The 24816-nt window shown below is 34.5% G+C and overlaps 1 protein-coding gene across 3 annotated transcripts in view; it reads right to left on the bottom strand.

The window, feature by feature from the left end:
• Positions 1-24816, bottom strand: part of LOC127843188 (rho GTPase-activating protein 19-like) — a 53093-nt gene that overhangs the window by 4393 nt on the left and 23884 nt on the right. For 2 of the 3 annotated variants that reach the window (XM_052373052.1, XM_052373051.1), the window contains exon 2: positions 437-673. In XM_052373052.1, coding sequence (XP_052229012.1) covers positions 437-665 — 229 coding nt within the window. In that variant the 5' untranslated portion in view covers positions 666-673. Of the gene's footprint in view, positions 1-436; positions 674-8117; positions 8645-24816 lie in introns of those variants that run through there. The other variant, XM_052373049.1, reaches the window with a different exon arrangement.

Raw genomic sequence — 24816 nt, 5'->3', positions numbered from 1 at the left:
AAAAGAAGATTACAAGGGATTTCAGTGGCAAAGATAATAGGATGAAATGTAAGTGGACATCCATTGTTTACTTTACTGCCTTAAAATGTTCCATCAAAGGTAGAATTTAAATATCTAAGTAAAACAGTAAACAGTTGGCATAAATAGATTCAGATCATTTAACATTACAGCAACAACATCAAACACACTATCAGTCCACATTTGCAAGTATTTATTAATACAACATTTTCATCAGGTAATTAATACAAAACCCTTTTTACTCACTCATACATCTTATGCATAAAAGATATTTAATTAATTTCAGTATTTGATTAATTTCCTTTGAATCTTTCCCTTGTCCTCATTTTAAGGTACATGTCTTCATAAATATTTATTTGCTTTGAGCTAGTTATTCGGTTTTTATTTAGATAAGTCCATTCATATAACTAATAATTACCTTTTTTCTTGGAGAATGGTGTCGACGGCTTCCTCTTGTTTGAATTACAGTCGGTGGTCCCCTGCTCCATGAAGATTTCCTCAAGCTTGGAACCATCCAGTTCGAGCAGGAAGGACAGGTGCATCTTGCAGAAGGTTGCCAGCTTCTCTGGCATCACATTCCTGAGGCGGTTCACGTTCTTCTCTGCATCAGTCTGTCCCCCACGACGACTGTCACACCCGCCAGACATGTCATTGGCTGGACAAAGAATAAAAAATTGATTAAAACACAATTTACTTTATAGGGAAACAACTGTGTTAAAGTTGCTTTTTGCTATCACACTATACTCCTATTTATAAACTTGTTACTTTAGAGTATGGCACGATGGCATTATTTATTACTTTCCTTGATTCAAGGATGCCTCCGATGTTAGTTCTTGCCGTTTAAAAAATATAGTCTATGTTTATATTTGATATCATATATATATATATACATATAACATTACATTCTAACACTTATTTTTGTTTTAGTTTTTGTATACCTCTTATTTTTATTCTTCTTATGTATTTTAAAGAACACATATGTACGATATGTATGTCCATCTCGTGATGGAATGTATAACTCTTCATGGTTTGAATTTTGCAAGTAGAATGAAGCAAGCATATATTATCTCAGTATAAATTTCAGACAATTCACAGTTTAGTTTCAAGCACTTTTGACATGTGACTGACATCAGCTTCTTTTTAAAGGCATGCCATTAATCTGCCATGAAAACAGTTGTTCACAGATTTAAACCACCAAACACAAGTATTAACATTAAAGCCCATGCAAGCCTGTGCAAGCTCCTAACACTGTGACTGCTGATCACACTGTGGCCTATTGATCTGATTGTTGTGCAAAACAGTTATAGGCAAACACACCAGAAGTCATGTGGAGATAAAAGACAAAAGGTCTGATAGCAGATTGGTTATCTATGGATGCTGATGGGACCGAGTTAACAGATGTGTTAGTGGGGAGGGGCTAACTACCCCAGCCCTACTGTGACATCACACACCCTCACTGATTGGTCCTTATTGACTTTTTAGATTGGTGTTACTTCATGCAAGAAGTGTTCACTTCAATATTACAAGTTTGCACATTTGTAAACACATATTCCACCACAGGTGCTTCTGGCCCTTATTAAAATGATAATTACTTCCATAAAAATCAATAGCTTTTTATTAGGTTATTGTTTTTTTCTGCCTTTGTTAATTAATGATCTATTGATAACTAAGAACATCAAAAGTATAGAATCCAGTTTTCCTTACAGTGTGAATTGACACGGTCCATCTTCAATTATATAATTACAAGAAGAGTCCTTACTTATGTTAATCGTCACAATTAGCTGAAATGACCAAAATATAAACAACTTTAAAAAAAATTACAAGATTTCTTACTTGTATTTACAGTAAGTAATTTTAGTTGACTTTCACAAATTTGTAGTTCCTTAAAGTAGTACGCAACTTTTTATGAGGATAAAAATATATGTTTGCTTTAATATCAGACTTACATAAAGACAATGTCTTCAGATTTCCACTAAGTGCATAAGCCTTCCTTGACGTATACTTCATTTTCTTTGCAAATACATGAGCACTATCTACAGCAACGTTATGCTTTGGTGTTCCAACCATAGTGACTGATTTTTTTTATCAGTTTCTGACAGTCACTCACTCATAAGCAAGGTCACTCAAGTTTTTGCACCCCAATTATTCAAAAAAGCTACTAAATGAACAGTTCACTCAATGAATCTCAATATTCACTCAATTTCAATCACACACAAACAACAGCACAGTTCACTTAATGTTCACTCAAGTTCAATCATACACACTCCACAATAATTTGTAGTTCCTTTTGGGCTTTATGAATATTCACATTAACTTATAATTATTTTGCAAATGCACAATGTACAAGCTTCACAACTGAAGTGAGGTCTTCAACAAAATACTAGTATTTATACATCATTCACTAAACATTCAATTAAACTCAAATCACAATCTCATGGCTGTCAATTAAGCCAAACAAAAGAAGCAGTCAAACATCAATTAAGAAGACAATGGTGTCAATTAAGGTCCTTATAATTACCCAGAAGTGTGTCCTTCAGCAAGGCAAGAAGCTCAAATCTTTCACCCTAATTCAAACTTCTCACTCTACGTGAAACTTTTATACAAGCACTATTAAGTAATTTAACATTTTTTTCTGATGAATATCATTATTTGAAAATAACTTCATGTTATTTGAAGCATCAATAAAATTTACAGTAACACTGGTCTAGGCGTAAAATATGAATGCCTTTGGAGATGCATTGTCAGGATAAAAACAACAAACAAAAAACAACACTTACACAACACTTACACACTTAAACTATTAAGTGTTATATACCATAGTGTTATTAATTTCAATTCAGTCTATTTCAGTAACAGGATTTTCAGATTCAAAAGTAAACATTTCTAACTAGTTCAACATTTATAAAACTTTAAGCACATTTTTTATTTACAATGTAATAAAATGAAACACAAAATAGCAATCAAGGCATTTAAAACAGGATATCCATCTAAAGACTAAAATTGAAACCTGTGAACAACAACCATTGTTTCAATTGCCCTGTGGAAGTCTGTCAGATTTAGAAACAATAGCCACACTTCATGGGTGGGTGGGGGATTGTCACTTTTTAAATGATAACCAACAGTACCAGGACATTGCCAAAGGGAGATATGCAGGCTTTAATTACAGACAGGATATCAAGGTAATAAGTTAAATATGATTGAATTTATAATTTTTATCCCTAATGTATGCCCTCAAAAAATTGCTAAGTATGGGAAAAAGTCAACTTCAAATCTATTTTTTTAACAGTTTACAACTTAGCATCAATGGGCGGAATGTGAAACTGAAAAATGGTTACTTTGTTACAAATAAAGAACATCAGCTCTGACACTTTTTTGTTCCTAGGCCCATTATCAACACAATGTCAGATTTAGTAATCACCAGTAAATTAGCTCATTGTGAACATTTGCCTAAATAAATTACTCAATTTTCAGGAAGATTTCTTTTCAAGGTTCATTCTGTTTGAGAGATTTATGATGGGAAAGGGCTACAGAAAGTTAACTGCCCAGCAGTTGTTCTTTTCAATGAAGCTGTCAGCTGGACGGTCCATTCAAAACTGCTTTAAAGATTTCAACTGAAGAATGGAGTAATGGGCATAGAAAAAAACTAATCTTTACTTAGTGTCATAGGCTGTTAATTCTTTCAGTGCTGGAACCGAATTTTGAAGGCCTTAGAAACAGTCTGGATCCAGATGAGACGCCACAGAACGTGGCGTCTCATCAGGATCCAAACTGTTTGCTATTCTGATAGTATTCTTTGAAAAAAAATCGAAGAAAATGCTAATTTTATATATTCTGCAGACGACATTTAAGCAGCCGACAAATTTCCCAGCATGCAAAGTGTTAAATCTTGTTGAAAGGATGTAAGTGGCCTCTCTAGCAGACATGAACATTCTTCGATACTCAAACACTTTGCATGCAGGGAAATATGTCGTCTGCTTAAGTGTCATATGCTGAATTTCTAAAATTACCATTTTCTTCGCTTTTTTTTCTCCAAAGAATACTATCAGAATAGCTAACAGTTTGGATATGATTTGATCCTGACAGTGTATTTTGGTCACTGATAAATTTTTTTGCTAAGCTTTTATCCAAATAAGGCATGTTTTTATACATATTTATGTACACTGAAAAATATAACAGATAAGAATCTGAACAATCCCTGGGCCTATTGAGACAGTCTTAAGGAGCAAGCAAACCCTTTGGGGGCAGTTGAGACAGGGCCAGATGTATATGGAGATTGACCTAAAGATGAATCAACTTATTATCTGTTGCCATCTAAATTGCTGCACAGTTAGGGCAACTTTGTACTTATGCAGATGTTTAGATGATAATTTAGAGATGCACACTTTTGATAACTGTTCATCTATTGTTTTGTATCTGCTAGAACTGAATAATAAATTGTTTCCTCATTTATCAGAGATCAATATATTTAACTACATCCATTTTCTTTCCTAGATTTTAGTATGATTTCTAAAAATAAAAATGTTTATACCCCTTGGTTAAGGAAACAGTTTAAATTAATTAACAATTAAACATAATAATGATAAGATTTTTATAATCTTATTTATTTTCCAATTGTATTGTTCAAATTAAAACAGATTTATCACTTCATATAATTGAAACACTTGTGTTAAGTAGAAGCCTGACAAGTAAAAGAGTGTGTCTTTTATCAACAAAACAATACAGCATTTACATCATCAGAAACCTTTAGTGAAGGTGTCAACTGGTGTGTTATTCAAATTCAAAGCAGGTGCTAAGCTGATATCAAACATAGAAAGAAGGATACCCTGGCCAGGGGGTATGAAATCCCTTTAGTCCAATCAGCTTAAGTGGTGGGAGATGATAAGGTAAACAAAGCTTCAATGTCAAGTGATGATAAACTCTAACCATGATAAATGTTTTATGAACACCTACTTACCAGTTTATAACACAAATAACGTGGAGGTAGCCTAAGCTGGCAGACCTCTAATGTCATAATTTGTTCCAAGGTGTTTTTCACTTGGCGAATCCTTTTCTTGTGCCAAGAAGCCCTACATAGTTTGGACAAATGGTTGGGTAACATTACACCCACCTATCATGTCACACAGCTGGTAATTAGGTTTTAAATGTGCTGACCCAGAGTTTGTAAAGGGGCCTCAGGTGTGAGGTCTGACTCATTAAAGGATTCTTTTTGTGGTCATTATTACACATGATTAAATTAACTTTACTATGATATCTGTGCAAACTGGCAAGTAATATTGAATAACCCACACCTGTCATTAAATTTACCACAACAGTCTCATTTCCAGTGTTTCAAAAAAATGCATTTGATACACATGATTTTTCATTCATATTTTTTTTAAATTTTGAATGACACTTGAATTGTATGTTGGGTTTTATGATCATGTAAAGAGAAGAAGACGAAAACAACAATTAAGTACAATAATTTCTGGGATATTCAATTACCAGTCAGCATCTGTTGCAGTTGATACAAAGCCTGACCCATAAAGGGATCCAATTGGACACTGCCTGTGTCTACAGAATGATGCACAATACCCAATCTAGCCTAGAGAACCACCCTTTTAACCTCTCGGCAAGAGAACTGGGCTCCATAGTCAAGAGATAATGAAGAAGACCCTGGGGACATAAGAGGACTAAAATATGATGACCTAGTTGGCCTTCCAGTCTCTGGAGACCAATTTATCACAAAATGCTGACTGCTGGTGTGATTGTCAGTCATTATAAAAGTTAAAAACATCTGACATTCAGGTTGTTTAGGAAAATTACTTTGAAGTATCCAATTTTTTTAACAGTAGCATACACTAAGATTATTTTTTAATGATTTCATTCAAAAATTTAGTTTACAATATGGTCAAACCCCTTTTTAAAAGCATACAAACAATGTGAACAAATTTTTATTTTCTCTTTCTCAAAATGCACTGAAGAGTTGCAATATGGTCTAACCCCTTTTTCAAAAGCATACAAACAATTTGAACAAATTTTTATTTTCTCTTTCTCAAAATGCACTGAAGAGGGCTTAATCCTATTATCTTCTTAAAAGATTAAATATTTGGTGTTCTATGGTTTGTATTTCCAAGGTGTGACCATCTCAAGCAAGGAATCTTTTTAATATAACCATAATGCCCAGGACTGACCTGACGTGATCTATCAACATTACTCTTCACACAATCTTTTCCACTCCATCAATGCTCCCACTAATAAAGCCCCAGTCAAACCCAAACCATAGCCCCTCCAAAATGAGCAGCCATAAATTATGACCTTTAACTGACCAACAAACTGCAAGGGATGGAAACTGATAGCCAGAAAACTAGCCCCGAAAATCCAATTAGAGATGCACGTTTGCTTTGATAGCAGATCAAGGCTCAAAACCAGGCCTGAATTGTAAATTGGCAATATTTTTTTAACTGTCAGAGATGATAAATTATTTGATGAAATCCAAATGTTTCATATCCAAAATGATGGCAGGAATATTAAAGAAGACATTTTTTTTATTTAATGGACAAGCCCATGAAATCTAATGCAAAGGGTAATAAAAAAAGTTCACATCAAACATCACTGATAAAATTGATATTCTCTCACTTGACTTTTAATGCTCCTAAATCGTGTGCGAAATAGAATATCTGTATGTTGTATGGGCCAATATTGTATACAGATACTGAAAGTTGGACTATATCACTCAATAGATCAAGCCCATATCTTTTTCACCATCAAACCCATTTGACATTAACTAAAAGATGCTGACACGGCTGAATGCAAACCCGAACAAGCCCCCAAACTTTGTAGCTACCACTTTCGTGAGAAAAGGGTCTAATTAGGTAGCTTTAATGTGCCGAAAATGTCAGGGTGGGGGCCAGTTTTATTTCACTAATATTTACCTTCTGGATAGATAAGCATGAAGTATATAATAAAGAATGGTATTTATAAAACTCAAATTCCAACATATAATTAATGGAAGCATTTGAAATCCAACTAATTAAAGTAAATCCAACATTTTATCCAAATATAAATTAAAGAAGTATACTTTCTTTTTCTCTTTCAGTATATTAGTTATACAAATTTCAATCTTAAAACCTATTTTTTGATTTATTATTGAATGATTTTTTAAATTAAAAGAATAAACAATTTTCAAAATAACTATTAGACTCTAATACTGAAGTAATTTTAAAGCAAACTATCCCACTCATGCCTCAGACAGCAGAAACCCATGCAAGACAAGATGCTCACACCCTGCCAGACGCCAGATCTGGGTTTCCCACTTCAGTACAGACACTGAGGCCAAGTGCACCCAGGGATCACAGCAGAATACATCTTAAGTGAGCATGGACCAGGTATCAGCACCATCAGGAAACTAGCCCACTTCAGACACCAGAAACCCAACCAGACTCATCCCCTGCCTTATCTGTTATCTACATCAAGTACAGCACACATCTCATGCAGGTGTGACTTTCATGCAGTCACAGACTCTACAAGTACCTAGTTAGACCACTTTGTCACACCTGATATGGTGCCATGTGTTTCCAAAGCCTCAATGGGGCTTATCAGGTCTCCTCTAACAACAGATCTACACTGCAGAATATTGCACCTCAATGTAAAAATCCCTTTAATTGAACACACAATTTAATTTAAAACTCTCCATTTATAACAAAAAAAAATAATCTGATTATTTAGTTACTTCATAATCTTTATTAAAATACATTGTTCATCTCAAAACTATATAACATTTATAAAGATTAATTAAATTTGAAGAATAAGTTTGTAAAATAATTATACTTGTTGTTTTGAGATCAACCATACTTTTAATTATAATTAGCAATAAAATTCTGCAAATTATCATATGAATTTGTTTATAATTATTCCAAGAGAGAGTGTGCATTTTCAGTTTGTTTATTGCTCAATAATTTTTGGAACAATTATTTAAAACAAAAATTCCTAAAAGACAAACATCATTCAAGCACTTCATTGCAGAATTTACGATAAATATTCAATGTCCAGTAATAATATTCAAGAACATAAATACAACTATATTTGATAATCATCAATACATGCAAGTCTTAATGGCATACCTGTAGAGATGGTTTGAAGAAAGGCCGTATCCTGGTCACTCCATACAACCATTTTTAACACAACCAACACTCAATTAAAGTAACACCATTAAACCCAAAGAGCATCACCATAGTACACTGTTCTTTATGTATTTATTTTTTAAACTAATTATCATACATCAACAAATATCTTTTGTATGTGTTAGTTGTGTATTTTATGGTTTCTACTTATAAAAGGTCCTTCAATATTATCACACACTCTTCAATTCTCAAATGTTCACTGTCTGTCGGAGGTTTGAAAGTTTACTGAAGACTTCATCAGTCTGTTGCACTCTTTAATACCATGCCAGACAGCAGAAAACAAGATAGCTATTATTGCTTCACACCTCAGGAAGTTTACCCAAATGACCACAATAAAACTTTTTATCAGTTAATTACACTTACAAAATAATTCTTAAGTTTTAGTAGATAATTCTCTCCATAAAGTTATCAACATATGATATCACCAATGCACTTCACAATCTTTCCACTGTATCACAGATCTTACTGACTCGCTCTAGACTGTAGTTGTAAATGGAGAATGAATGGCTGCAACCCCTAGCTATACTGGCCCCTTATCTGATCCCTATCTGGTTAAACCAATTGCTGGCTACAATGGGAAGTAATCAATAAAGGGGCCAAAGAGATAATGTGTTGGGAAAAGAGTTTAGTTTAAATATCCTAGGGCTCTGTTTTCTTAGTATGAGATTGCAAAGGCAAAATTGATAATATTGAACAACAATGGACCAATTTCAAGAAAAACAAACAAGCCAATATTTTGCAGCTTAAGGGATTTACAATCCCTTTCAATTTTTTATTTGCTCAGTTTTGAACAGGGCTGCCAATGAAAAAAGTACAATGGTGGAAAAACGTAACAATGGCATTATTTATTCATGCCTATAAAATGTTAAATAAACTGTGAACCACTGGGGGAGAGTTAGCACTAAATTGTCCACCCAGGTTCGGAAGGTAGCAGTCTATTAAATACAGGGGGTAAATTAATTTGGGGCCATTTGCCTACTGAAGTTAGGATGCCCTGCTGAGAGGGTGTAAATGGAGGAAATTGAAAGCCTTATATATATCACAATTTGATAGGAATTTTCATTAAGGCCATGACAGTTTCAAGATTCATTTCCTTTCATTTGAAAATAGGGACCCTTGACAGGCTAATCTTCAAATGAGTAAATGTTATGTGAAAATTGTGGATCATTTTAGGATTTCCCATACAATTTTATGTGAAACTTTAATCGTTTATTCTGGAAAAAAATGTGTTTCTCAAATAACATCATGAAACTAACAATTAATTGTTGCATATTCTAATTAGAAAATAATCGTGTTTTTGTTCAATAATGTAATTAAAAATAATTTTATCATTATTACTTTCATTGTTTCTATTATTGTCACATTATGATAAATGAATTTCATTTGAAGAATGATTATGCATTTGAATGCCAGCGTTTTGCTAAATTTCTCACTTTGGACTCTTTCAAGGTATCTGCGATGCATCATTTAAACCCTGCCCCACTCAGAGGCAAAGTGAACATGGCTTTGTGCAAACAGCATGAAACAAGAACAGCCTGCGAGTAACTCGCAGTCTGTTCAGGTTTATGCTGTTTGCTGCTCATTAGTATCTATGGGCTGGAAATGAAGCCTTTAAAACTTCAATTTAGTAAGAAAGGTCTGAAATTAAATGTAACTTTCTTAGGGACTACAAATGCGTAAAAATAGGTATCTAAGTGGTAAACATTTAAGTTATGATACAGAACAACATATTAAGAGTATTTAACCCTTTGCATGCTGGGAAATTTGTCGTCTGCTGAATTTTTAAAATTAGCAGTTTCTTCGATATTTTTTCAAAGAATACTATCAGAATAGCAAACAGTTTGGATCCTGATGAGACGCCACATTCTGTGGCGTCTCATCTGGATCCAAACTGTTTGCAAAGGCCTTCAAAATTCGGTTCCCGCACTGAAAGGATTAACAAACATGCAAAGACAAAATAACTCATGACTTGAGTATATTCACCACTAGAAAATTGGATCTGATCTCAGAACATTTTAAGCATTGGGGTCATTTGACTTCTGATTTTCAATATATATTGAAATCCCTGTCATAGCTATAATTTCTTGTAAAAACTCATTTTGTTACCAATTAGCAAATAAACAACATAACAAAAACATAACAATACAAAGACATAGGTATTTTTAAGGATTCAAAATATGGTAAAATTTTTAATCTTATAATTTCTGACACTGCATTATCCATGGTTTGATGTGCATAAAAGCTTCAGGACTGAGTCTGGTCATGACTAATAACAAAAGAGCAGCAATAAAACATGTAACATTAAACAACACTGATCCCATATAATGTCCATTAATGCAATAAACTGTCAGCCCATGTTGACCAGAACATGTTAAGTCAGTAATTGTGCAGAAAACCACTATTAAACTGCCCTTTGTTTTGATTTTATTACTTTAACAGGATAATTATTTCATTTTTGATCTTGAAGCAAATGGTAAAATCACCTAACTGTCTCTATTACCAAATTATCAATAGAGCAGTTTGATGTTGCCAGTTGATTCAGGTAAACACTAGGAAGTAATAACATTGTGTTTTTATGAGTTTTGACACAGAACTGTGACCATATCTGTTCCTCTTCCTGAACCCAAGTGGACCCCTTTTATGGCCCCTAAACTTTTCAAGAGTGCTGAATTAAGCACATTACACACCTGCATGTTAAAAATGTTCATTCATAAAGTGACCACAGAGACAAAATAATTGCAGAGCAAATGTCTGGCACCACTGTTCATTATGCAAATAGGTAGAGCTTGAAGATTGTTGCAAGTTTTATGGACAGATTACAACATTTAAAGTTTATTGGCTACTAAGTATTAGATGTTGCAGTAACCGTTTACAGTGTACATTTTTTTAACTACTAAAAAATATGAACATACTTAATGAAACAATTAAATTTACATAATTATGTCGATAGAAAATTAAAATAGGGGACAGATTTGACAAATCATACAAGGGCTGCACCTAAGTTAGGAGTCTTTTCATTTTAATATCACACACCCCAAATTTTTAACTCTACCAAAAGTAACATCTTTTTGTTTGAAAATGACAAAGGGAACATGTGCTAGAAAGAAAACAATTTAACAACAGTAACTGTGTTGACAGAGTCAGTCACAAGTGGCAGTGATGGGTGATGGACCATCCATCACTATTGATAGCTTGAAGTCTCAAGTATGAGATAAGTATGAACATTGGACCATACCCCCTACCCCAGGCCGTGTTGGCTGTGGGATGACCAGTCACACAACTTGTCCAATTTGTGCTGACAGATGCAGGGAGGATGGACACCACTGATAAAGACTCTGAGACAGACTTGAGATTCTTCTTAATTAATGCAAAATATTAATCACACCTGCCCATGAAACTATTGTTTCAAGATCATAGATTCTATTAAATGACAGTGAAGCCCCCTGAGTTTATCTTTGTGAAGAAAATTTTCAAAATTTGCACTTTACTTCATTCATTTCATTTTTTGCTTGTCAGTCATGATTAAGAAATAAATGACATGTTTACTTCTTTTCAAACTAGAAAACAATAAATTCTAGTATACTTCATCTATATCAATATTACCCATAATAAGTATTTTAACTAGATTTTCCTTCAAATAATAATTGTAATATTTTTTTATTAGATAATCATGATTGAATAAAAATTAATTAACTTACATCAAGCCTTTTCTCCATTAGATGGGCATAGATTTGAAACTATCACCATTATCATCTATATTTGTTCCTGTCAGAAATACTGATCGGGCAATACGATTAATAATGGAGCTCACCACTTGGGACTAACTGTTATAAAGTTAACTGTCTAAAATCTTATATTTATTATGGTCATTCATGTATGTCTCCTATGACACGATAGTAATAAAATGTAAAATTTGAAGACTGACATGATTTATAGTTGAAAAATAAAAGAATCATAATAATTCTTTTAGTAGCAGTATAATTTCATATCATCAAAGGTTTAAATTAGATTTGAGGGGATATAATTACAAAACTTAAATGGGGTTGTTTCAACATTGACTTTTGTTATGAATATCACCAACATAAAATCATTAAGAACCTAAAAATAGTAAAATTAACATGATAAATGTTTAAAACATATCAAACTAATGTTGAATAAAAAAGCGGACATAATGACAATTTAAACAGTGTCAGTTATTTTATGCAGTATATTCTTAACAGACTATTAGTTGGAATTTTGGCGGTTGTGTCACCAAAGTGGGCTTATATACTAGATTAATAGCTGCAGCAACACCTCTTGATGCCTTCAACGACAGAAAGGAACACTGAGAGTATATGTTAGCGACTTGTGACAGCCAGCAATGTCAGTCTGTGTGCTTAATGAATGGAAGTGGCAGTCCTGCCATAACAGGTGAATGATGATAGATCTGCCCAAGTAATGACAACAACTGTCTCACCCCAACACCAGTACCCACAGTTTGGTTCTAAATTAAAAGAAGCTGAGTAGGCCATTGCATCAGTGCCAGCAGGGGTATTGCGCAATCACAGGGCATGGTATAGCCTGCCTGACAGTACAGCACAGCTGCAGTATGCCACATGTTAGCATGCACCAGACAAACTGCTAACAAGCTACCTGAGCCCCCCCCCCCCCCTCCCACCTTCATTCTAGGCCTGGCCCCCAGAGCTGCAGAGCCTTGTGACCAAGTTATCTGGCACCATCTCCAGTCACAGAACCATTGAAGGGCTGGCCCCTGTCCACTCAGTCTGTCTCAACGAGGGACCAGTGAGAAATAAATGTCTAGAGTTATATCTGATGTACAGTCATCACTGTCAAAACTTAATATTTCACAACTTCTGTCCTGGGCTAAAAGGCATCTGATAGGCATTTGACTCAGTTCAGGCACAACATGCCTTTTACTCAAGATAAATGTATTTTCCATAAAACAGTTGCAGTTCAATATTCAAAAAGGGTAACTAGGCTGGTTTATTGTTCCTCAGTCCAACACATATTTTATGCTAACGATTTTATCCTTTATAGACTGAACAATTCCGGACAAGTCATTTCATCGGCCCATAACAAAATCTCATAGCTTGAAAATCATGCACTTTAAAAAAAAATATTTTTCAGTTAATTATTTAATTGTTCATTCAGTTTCACGAAGGAAAACAGTGCTCTTTTTTAATATATCAATAATGTAAACAATTTGATACACACAGTTATGTGACAAGTTCTGTGATAACTGAATTGTTAAAGGAAATGTCAATTGGGATACACTTTTATTGAAAAAAATACTACACTTTTATTGAAAAAATAGTAATAAAATATTCTTGGCAGACAAACTCTTAGTATTTCTTTGTCTAAATTTAATGACTTGGTAATCACAGTTTGTCAAATGTGACTGCTAGCCACAATGTTATGCCAAGAAACATCTACTCCAAGCTTATGTACCGGTACTAATTATCAATGTTGTGTGTACAATGTATAAACAATATACACATAACTGTGCAGTGATCTTGAAATCTAGCAAACAACTCCATTTCTGGCTACATTTGGAATACAAAACTATGGAAACTTAATCCTTCAATTTATTCTGATACACGGGATTAACCTGTTTAACCCTTTAAGAAGCTAACAGCTAGATCAGTTAATCTAAGTCGAACAATTGTATCAGATGTATATCCTAAACAACACTCTTTCTAACAGTAGGAATGCAAATCTTGCTATTGAGTAGCCATGTCATTCTTTTTTGACTAAAAAATAACTAACAAAAGTAAGTCGGTCACCTTATTATGCCTAGTTTTCATCAAGGGTGCTTCTATAAGCATAACACCATCTTTCTTCTTAAAATCTCTTAATTCCCTACTTATGAGGTATGGAGTTCAACAACCGATTAAATTTGTCAACTGAGGTAAAAGGAAAAGGTGCACCAGCCAATATAAGAGGCCCCAAATTTATATACAAAGAGAACACTACAAAGCTGCCAGCAACAATGCATTATTCAAAACATCATCTTAACTCTTTCAGTGCTGGATACATTTTGAAGGCCTTTGCAAACAGTTTGGATCCAAATGAGATGCCACAGAACGTGGCGTCTCATCTGGATCCAAACTGTTTGCTATTCTGATAGTATTCTTTGAAAAAAAATTGAAGAAAATGCTAATTTTAGAAATCCAGCAGACGACATTTTAGCAGACGACAAATTTCACAGCATGCAAAGGGTTAAATAACTTAAGTAACTCCCAGTCTGTTCATCAGGTTTTATACTGTTTGCTGCTCATCAGTATCTTAAAGGATTGGAAATGAAGCCTTTAAAACTTGACTCTAGTAAGAGAGGTCTTATATCAAATTTAACTTTATAAGGGACTACAAATGCGTCAAAATATGAATATATATGTGGTAAAGGGATAAGACACAACAACAAGAGTCCAAGTGTGCACTTACGTCTTTGGTTGCTTACAAAGATCCGAATGATTTCAGCTGAACTTCTCCACAGAACCATGGTTGTACTTTTCAAAGGAGTTCACCAAGCGCACAGAAAATAATGTCAAATATTTGTCTGTCACTTCACACACATTAATGAAATAATTATAAAATGGTGATAGTAATCTTGTATTATTTTGGCAGCAAAATATTTACACTGAGTAAACAAACAACACAGTTGTTGTTGAAACACCTTTTAAAAGTCACAAGAAAAGGTCTGCTTTTACGCGTTGTTCCCGTAATTAAATGAAATGTTATTGGGCAGTCTTATTTCTCTCAAGAATGAAATTATAATCGAACGTTTTCAATGATGGCTTTTACACAAGATGAAAATATCTGACCAACACCTTTCACAGAATCTTGCAAATTGTGTACTGTCCAGTCTTAATAGACTTCAGAAATCTCCAAAGGTTATCATCAAGCCCTGAATTTAACAAACTATTCAAGGTTGTGTGCAATGTTTCTCCAATAAAAATATTAAGCACTTAATTATCTGTATACAACACAAGTCTTTACTAGCAATGATCTCAGGCCTCTAATTAGCTTTCTGTTCTGAAAGCATGCAAAAGTTTGTACTTTATACCAGTTTCCAGCCAATTTGCTTTCCTGAATGTTAAATTAAATTTGATTGGGTTTTAAACAATTTATGACCCTAAATCTCTTGTAAAAAACAAACATTGGTGAAGGTCAGAAATATCAAAGACAAATTATACCATGGCCCCTAATAAACTGTTCATACACAGGGTGGGGATATCAGGGATTTTATGGCCCTCTTCCTGGCTGGTGCCACACTCCTGAAGTGTGGCCCCTTTCATTATTTATGACCCCTGAGATAATAATGAGGTTGATCACCAGGGGTCATATTGATAACAGAGGGATTATATATCTTATCTCAATATCAAAGAAACAAAGAATTACCTATAAAAATACAAGAGTCAACAATGCTTGTCCAAACATTCCAAATATAAATATCTTGTTTAAAGCAAATAATTGCAAATACATTTATATACATCAAAAACATATTAAAATAATGTAAAGTATTTTTTACTATTAAAAAAAAGTGTTTTCAAAGAAAGATATTTTTGATATAATAAAATATTAGAAAAAAATGCATTTAATGCTGATTTTCCTCAATTTGAAGATTTAAACTTTATAAATTATAAAATTTGTGACTGTTTTTTGGGGGGATCAAAGTATTACAATTTTATTTAATTTTATATTTTCTGTGCTCTTTGGTCCATACTTAAAGTTGGTTCAAATGTGTAATTAAAAATATTCAGCATTCATGCTTAAATTTACATTTTAAAATACCATTAAACACAAATTAAAAAGCATGTATCCATTTTGTATCATTCTAAATTGTGATAAATTCTGTAACAGTGTGTACAGCCTTGTTAAGATATACATGGTCTCGTTCCCTTATAAATTTTTATATCTTTATTAAAATTAATTGTCAAAATGCAGGGCTTATCAGTGTCTCCTTTAGACCCCGTGATTATGCAATTCACAGTTTACAAAAAATAATCGCAATATGCCATAAAAAAGAGAAATATGTGCACTTGATATTAATGAGAATTTTTTAAGATCAAATCTGAAAATATTGAGAGCCGGTTGTCTGTCTATTACGTTAAAGATCTATAAATACACTAAAATTGGAATCATCCATTAACCCGTTCAGTGCGGGAACCGAATTTTGAAGGCCTTTGCAAACAGTTTGGATCCAGATGAGACGCCACAGAACGTGGCGTCTCATCAGGATCCAAACTGTTTGCTATTCTGATAGTATTCTTTGAAAAAAATCCAAGAAAATGCTAATTTTAGAAATTCTGCAGACGACATTTTAGCAGACGACAAATTTCCCAGCATGCAAAGGGTTAAGACCTATAGAAAGTATCGGAAATTCTCCCCATGAATACTAGACCTGCATCCTCTAACATTCGCTATGGCAGCTTGTTTCCAATAAACAAAATTTCACGACTTCAAAGTTCACAAATTTGAACTGAAAACATGTGAAACATTAAAATCTTCCGATATTTATAGTAGTGTTGATATAAAAATAAAAATAAAACAACATATTTGAAAAAATACGTGTCTCTGAAAGTTTTTAAGCACCAATATTAATAGTATTTAAGGCCAAGTTAGCTTTTTAACAAGAAGACCTTTCCCTTAAACTTAATTATTCTTATAAGTACATAGTGATATCAAAATCTATTGTCTACACATTTGTGCTTGTAACTTTAATATTTTCGCAGGTATGAAATAACAATACTTTGAGAGATTTTAGGCAAAGTTAGACTTATTTAAAGTATATATCTGCCTTTGTATTGTTTCTTTATAGATACTTCTGATATATCATTTTAAAGATAATATAAAAATGTACATGACTACGAATTTGATTTTAACATGAATAGTCTTGAAAATCTTCATAGGCAAATCTTTGTAACATTTCAGGTCGATGCTTATTTTCTAATTTGAAAGTACATATCCGCCTTTGCCTTAAACGGTGTTGTTTCTTTATAAATATGTCTAATTTATGTATCATTTTAAAGTAACAAGAGCCGTGTTAACATGGCCATCCCTGCCGAAATGTGTTTCCTTGTATGAGAACATTTGTTTTTGAGAGTAGAATAATATTTGTAAAACATGGCACCTGTGTCATCTGTGACAAAACGGATAGAAATTTACTATGAAATTAAATAAATGGAGATAATTAAACAAGAGCACCGCCTAACGGGTGCAGACCGCTCATCTATTTTCTTTTTAAAGGTGAAGGGACTCTCATTTTCAATCACAAAGGAGGGAGGGGTGGAGTGAAGAGGGGTGTATAGTGTGGGGGTGTGGTGGACATTTATTACATTATCTTCCAAAAATGCGAAAAATAAAATGCAAAAAAAAACGGGGGTGGGGGGGGGGGGGGGGGGGTGGGGGGGTGGGGGTGCGATGGTTGGACGGTATTTCAAACATAAAATAATAAAAATAAATTTGTGTTTTTTAACCGTTTCAAAAAACAAGAGGTCCATGATGGCCCTGAATCGCTCACCTGACTCATTAAGATCAGATGAAAACTATGACCTCTATTGTCTACACAATGTTTTTCTATGATTTGACCTAGTGACCTAGTTCCTGACTCTAGATGACCCAAATACAATCCCAATCCAGATTTCATCAAGATAAACATTCTGACCACAGTTCATAAATATTGGATGAAAACTGTGACCTCTATTGTTAACACAAGGTTTTTCTATTTATTTGACCTAGATTTTTACCCCAGATGACCCAAATACAATCCCACCCAGATTTCATCAAGAATTCTGACCAAATTTCATAAAGGTTGGATGAAAACTGTGATCTCTAATGTCTACACAAGGTTTTTCTATTATTTGACCTAGTGTTTGACCCCAGATGACCCAAATAAAATCCCAAACCAGATTTCATCAAGATAAACATTCTGACCAAATTTCATAAAGATTGGATGCAAACTGTGACCTCTACTGTCTACACAAACAAATTGTTGACGGACGGACGCACGGACACACGCAGGCACGCACAACGGACGCCGGACATCACACGATCACATAAGCTCACCGTGTCACTTCATGACAGGTGACCTAAAAATATGTGTCGGAGATAAACATGAACAGTTGTGGTTAAAATCCCATAGAAACAAGGGCTGTTTGTAAAACATGCATGCCCCCCTATATGGGCTATAAGTTGTAGTAGCAGCCATTGTGTGAATACGTTTTTTGTCACTGTGAATGGTGGTGGTGGTGGTGGTGTAGTAGTAGTAGTAGTAGTAGTAGTAGTAGTAGTAGTAGTAGTAGTAGTAGTAGTAATAGTAGTTGAAGTAGTAGTAGTAGTAGTAGTAGTAGTAGTAGTAGTAGTAGTAGAAGTAGTAGTAGTAGTAGAAGAAGTAGTAGAAGTAGTAGTAGTAGTAGTAGTAGTAGTAGTAGTAGCAGTAGTAGTAGTAGTAGTAGTGGTAGTAGTAGTAGTAGTAGTGGTAAAAGTAGTAGAAGTAGTGGCAGTAGTAGTAGAAGTAGTAATAGTAGACATGGTGGTGGTGGTAGTAGTACTAGTAGTAGTAGTACTAGTAGTAGTAGTAGTAGTAGTAGTAGTAGTAGTAGTAGTAGTAGTAGTGGTAGTAGTAGTAGAAGTAGTAGTAGTAGTAGTAGTAGAAGTAGTAGTAGTAGTAGTAGTAGTAGTAGTAGTAGTAGTAGTAGTAGTAGTAGTAGTAGCAGTAGCAGTAGCAGTAGCAGTAGCAGCATTACAAGACCAATACTTAAGAATGATCAAATGGGAAAAGGTAACATAGCACCGGCAGTAAATATGGGGCTCATTTACAGGTCAGATTTGGAATCTCTGCTGTAAAATGAGATTTTGAATGAATTAAAGGGAGGCAAATCTGTAATAAAAAGAACATGCATAAACCGTAGTTGTTTCCCTTGTTTGAACCATGCTAAATCCTTACAAGTTTGGAAAGAATTGGATGAAAAATTTGGACTTTATTGCATAAACACCATTTTCTCAATTCAAGGGGAGGTAATTCTGTACTTCATGGACCAATAATGCTCATTTTTTGTAGGGTTTGTGTCCTCATTGATATAAAGACACTGTGCAAATTTGGAAAGGATCGGACAAAAAATGTGGAAGATTTTTGAAAGTTTTCACAAAATAGGCAAAAACGAATAAACATGCAAAGTTCAACGAGCTCCTGCGGCCATGTTTTTTGACGAATCAAATTTCTTTGAACAACTTTTTCAGGGAAGTCCTCAAAGGTCATCCCTGTGAAATTTTTTGAAAATCTTATGAGCGGTTTCTGACAAGAAGATTTTTTAAGGTTTTTACCATATATGGTCATGGCGGCCATCTTGGTTATGCGATCAATTTTTTTTTAACAATTCTTTTGTCCCATGACCTAGGGATGCTCCACATGAAATTTAGTTGAAATTGGCTCAATGGTTTAGTAGAAGAAGATGTTTACAAATTGTTTACAGACGGACGGACGGACGCCGGACGCTGAGTGATCACAATAGCTCACCTCGAGCTATCGCTCAGGTGAGCTAAAAAAAGTGGGGGTGGGTGGGGTATAGTGTGAGAGAGTGGTGGTCATTTTTGAGATGATCTTAAAAAGAAAAAAAAACAAATAAATAAATTTAGGGGGGGGGGGGGAATTATCTGTGCGATGGATGGGCGGTATTTCCAACATAAAATAATAATAATAAATATTTGTGTTTAGTAACCGTTTCCAAAAAAATTAAAAAAAATGGGGGGTGGGTGGGGTATAGTGTGAGAGTGTGGTGGTCATTTTTGAGATGATCTTAAAAAAAAAAAAAAAAAAAATAAATTTAGGGGGGGGGGGGGGGGGAATTATCTGTGCGATGGATAGGCGGTATTTCAAACATAAAATAATAATAATAAATATTTGTGTTAAGTAACCATTTCCAAAAAAAAATAAAAAAATTGGGGGTGGGGGGGTTATAGTATAGTGTGAGGGTGTGGTGGTCATTTGTGAGATGATCTTAAGAAAAAAACAACAGGGGGGGGGGGGGGCGGTAGGTAAAGTATAGTGTAAGGGTGTGGTGGTCATTTGTGAGATGATGTTATGGTGGACATACAATAATAAAAATAAATATTTTTGTTATTTAACCGTTTAAAAAAAACCTATTTTGTGGGGGGGGGGGGGGGGGGGGGGGCGGGGGAGGGGGGGTATAGTATAGTGTGAGGGTGTGTGGTGGTAATTTGTGAGATGATCTTAAAAAAAAAATTCGGAGGGTATTCGGGGAGGGGTAGAGTAGTTTTGTCAAAGTTTCAATCAAATCTTAAATCAGAAATAAAGAAGTTATGGCATTTTTAGCAAAATTTAATAATTTGACCTTGAGAGGTCAGGTACAGGTACAGTAACCTCATGATAGCATGAAAGTATTTGAAGTTTGAAAGCAATAGCCTTGATACTTTAGAAGTAAAGTGGATCGAAACACAAAATTTAACCATATATTCAAAGTCACTAAGTTCAAAAAGGGCCATAATTCCGTAAAAATGACAACCAGAGTTATGCAGCTTGTCCTTTTACTATACCCTTATGATAGTTTACGAGTGTTCCAAGTATGAAAGCAATATCTATGATACTTTAGGGGTAAAGTGGACCAAAACACAAAACTTAACCAAATTTTCAATTTTCTAAGTATAAAAAGGGCACATAATTCTGTCAAAATGCCAGTCAGAGCTATCTAACTTTGCCTGCACAGTCCCCTTATGATAGTTAGTAAGTGTTGCAAGTATGAAAGCAATAGCTTTGATACTTAAGGAATAAAATGGACCTAAACACAAAACTTAACCAAAATTTTCAATTTTCTAAGTATAAACAGGGCACATAATTCTGTCAAAATGCATGCCAGAGTTATCTTACTTTGCCTGCCCAGTCCCCTCATGATAGTAAGTAAGTGTACCAAGTTTGAATGCAATAGCATTGATACTTTCTGAGAAAAGTGGACCTCAAAGCAAAACTTAACCGGACGCCGACGCCAACGCCGGCGCCAAGGTGATGACAATAGCTCATAATTTTTTTTCAAAAAATAGATGAGCTAATAAAGTTGAAAACTTGCCTCTTATAATTTTGTAGTTAAATTATATGGGTTACCAAATATTTTTATTGGTAGCCCAGTTGGCTACCTGAAAAATAAGAAATTTTTTAGACACTGGTTAAATTAAAATACTTTAGGGAATGTCAACATATAATCCTCCAAGGGTGGATCTCCTTACCCAAGCCCCACTGTGGTATCATGCCAAATGTTTTTCATACCAGCCCCTATCATTAGTCAATGACAGAAGAGGGACCCCTCTATCAGCATCCATCACATAAACAGGGTCCCACGCAGCAGTCAAATACTCCTTAATTATTGCTAACAGCTGCCTTGGGATCTGGCTGTAACAAGGAACACATAAACACCCATTCAGAAATTTGTGTCTGTCAAAAATTGTTATCTTCAAGAGGAATGAGTGCTACATAAATGCCATCATGCCCGTAACCAAAATGTATCCAGTATTTTATGGATTAGAGAATATAAAATAAGCTGTGACTCTGCGGGGTGGGGAGGGGTTGGGGGGGGGGGACTGGACTTTATTAGCTAGCTGCATATTGTGGCATGTTTTGCAATGCCCTATGTGAGTAAAACTGTTCACTCATTTCAACGCTTGCCCACTTGGGCATCAGCCATGTAGTTTCAACTTGCCTTTATGAACATGGTCATTTAAAATGACTATAGGTATATTTGCTAAAATATTCTGCATTTTGTTGGACATAAATACTTCAATTGACCGTTATCAACACACAATACAGTGCTGGTATCTCACCAGGTATAGAAATAAGGAACAAAAGTTACACTCTCCACTCTCCATATTGAATATATTGTGTGTGTTTCCTTTTCTAGTTACTGACAACTTGTTCTACATGAATGCCGGACAAAAACCCTCCCGGATAAAAACCCTCCCGTCAGTTTTATAGGGGCCGGACGAAAACCCTCCCATGAATGAACGGGGACGGACAAAAACCCTCCCATGAAAAAAACGGGGGAGGACAAAAACCCTCCCATGAAAAAACGGGACAGGACAAAAACCCTCCCGTAAAATCTGAGCCACGAATTCAAGTACCAACGATTATTTATGAATTTTTAATCCGAAATCGGTCATTTCCGAATCTCATTTCCGACATTTGTATTTATTTTGTAGTCGGTTATCCGAGATATTTATTTTTTGTAGGTAACATTACACTATATATTGACTAATTAAAATTGTCCGAATTGAAATGATATTTTACACCCATTTGACGTCAATTATATATGTTTTAACTAAGATTTTTATTATTACATAGTATGATAAGAACTACGATATTCATGATTACTTAGTATGAATAACAAGTAGGGTGTTTATATAAAATACATAAAATATCAAATTGTGAGCCGGCCAGTGCAATAAGTACATCAAAGTCGTGTTTCTTTTTTATTCATCGCAAAAATAACAAAGGCGGACACAGGCTTCCCAAGACATTCTTTATTTCGTTTGTCTTCACGCAGCTTCATCGCTTCGACATGAAACTGATCTCTCTCATGGCTGTGACTTGTGGTTGAGTTTATTGTCGTCATATTTATGTCCGTGACTACAGCGCCTTTACAAGACTTTGCCGCGCGTTGAGAACATTCCCAGAGTATAGTCGATTTTGACGTTTTCTTCTCAGTGTAGACGAAGCCATTCTGCGCGAGTCTTCACTTCCATTTTGGATGTATGCCTTTACACAAACAAATTGCTTTTTATATGTTGCAGATTCACAGTATGATATTTTGAGCAAATGTTGTCTGCATTGAGTGATTTTTTCGGATTTATGAATGCAACATTGTGTAAAATACGTTTAATTGCTTTTAATTGATTATGTGATAAAACTAATAAAACTCAAAGTAGTTGTAGATTCACAGTTTGCTATTTTGAGTATATTTTGCAGATTAATGAATGCAACAATGTGTGAAGCAATTACATTTGTTGGTGTTTAATTGCTTTCACGGGAGGGTTTTTGTCCGCAGTTGCAGATTCACAGTTTGCTATTTTGATATATATTATTGTATGACATTAACTAGTTAATTGTTATGATTAGCTGATTAGTGGGCCTAAATAACCGAATCATTGACACATTTGACAATACAGTATGCTTTATATATTGTCTGCAAAAATGCAATTGAAAACGTTACAGTCAAAGATAAATAAAATAAGTAGTTAAGACAAATTAGTTACATGCTAACGAATTGTTAGTTGTTAACAGAATTTTACTTTCATTTTCGCAAAGTTTTCATAAACTTCCCGGAAAGCACGTTTTTCTGCATGAATGAGCTTATAACGCGATAAAACGTTGCACTGTATCGTTTTGCATTCAATCTAAATTTAAATTCACTTGTCTACAAATGGCCTCATTTTATGTTATAATTGATGTCGTTATCATATTGGATTATCGGATATATATGCACATTAGAAAGCGGTATGTTTGCAGTTAATGGATACACATTTTCTTTCAATTTCACACCTCTGAAAACACAATACACAATACACACAATGGGTAATTTTGTCGGATTAATGAATGCAACACTAAGTGTAAAATTTCTTTTACGGGAGGGTTTTTGTCCGCCTCTGTTTTTTCATGGGAGGGTTTTTGTCCTCCCCCGTTTTTTTCATGGGAGGGTTTTTGTCCGCCCATGTTTATTCATGGGGGGGTTTTCGTCCGCCCCCTATGAAAATGACGGGAGGGTTTTTATCCGGGAGGGGTTTTGTCCGTATTCCGTTCTACTTTCCTATTTAGAGGAGATGTATGTGAAGGGCTGGTGAAATAATTTGATGACCATTACCCACACTAGTTATGGAGCATGGCTTGGATTAAAAAAAAACTTACACTGATCCTCCAATTTGTAGACCAAGCCTCTATGCCCATTTGGTTGAAGGTGATTTATGGTCAATGTGCATGCCAAGACATTCAAATGTGCTCATATTTAAGTCTTCATGCCTTCTAGGGCTTTTCTCACAATTTTTGGGAAATTACCTATACCTGTGAAATTAGACATTTTAGCATCATTTTAAATGGGTGAAATTTAAAATAGCTTTGTTTATAACTTTTGAATAATAATAATAATGATTAAACTAACCTAATAAGTGAAAATACTACTCACAGATATCATGTAAATGGATATTAAAACTTCAAACTGCTTATTCCTATAGATGTATTTAACAGCTTTATTGAAAACACCTGAAAGCCAAACCATAAATTGGGAATTTTGGGACTGGATTTGAGGAAAAGATATTTTTTTGCAAATAGGAATATGACCATTAATATCAGATTTAAAATCAGCCAAAAAAGCCCTTCCTTATAATTTACTGGCATCTTGACAAAGCCAGTGACCGTATGTGTTTTATGCACCACAGATTTGAAAATGCGCATATTTGTCACACCACCGATATCTTAAAATAATAATAAAATATTAGCCTGTGACGTTATACAAATTATCAATATATAGATATCATGGATGTATGGAACATTCGTATTTCCAATTGACCTTTCCCACTCAGTGGCAAAGTGAAAATGGATAGATGCAAACAGCATAAAACCTGAACAGTCTGAGAGTCACTCGCA

Source organism: Dreissena polymorpha, chromosome 8 (genome assembly GCF_020536995.1).
Source record: "Dreissena polymorpha isolate Duluth1 chromosome 8, UMN_Dpol_1.0, whole genome shotgun sequence".
NCBI lineage: Eukaryota > Metazoa > Mollusca > Bivalvia > Myida > Dreissenidae > Dreissena > Dreissena polymorpha.
The sequence above is the reverse complement of the archived record's forward strand: the minus strand, read 5'-3'. Positions and strand labels throughout refer to the sequence as shown.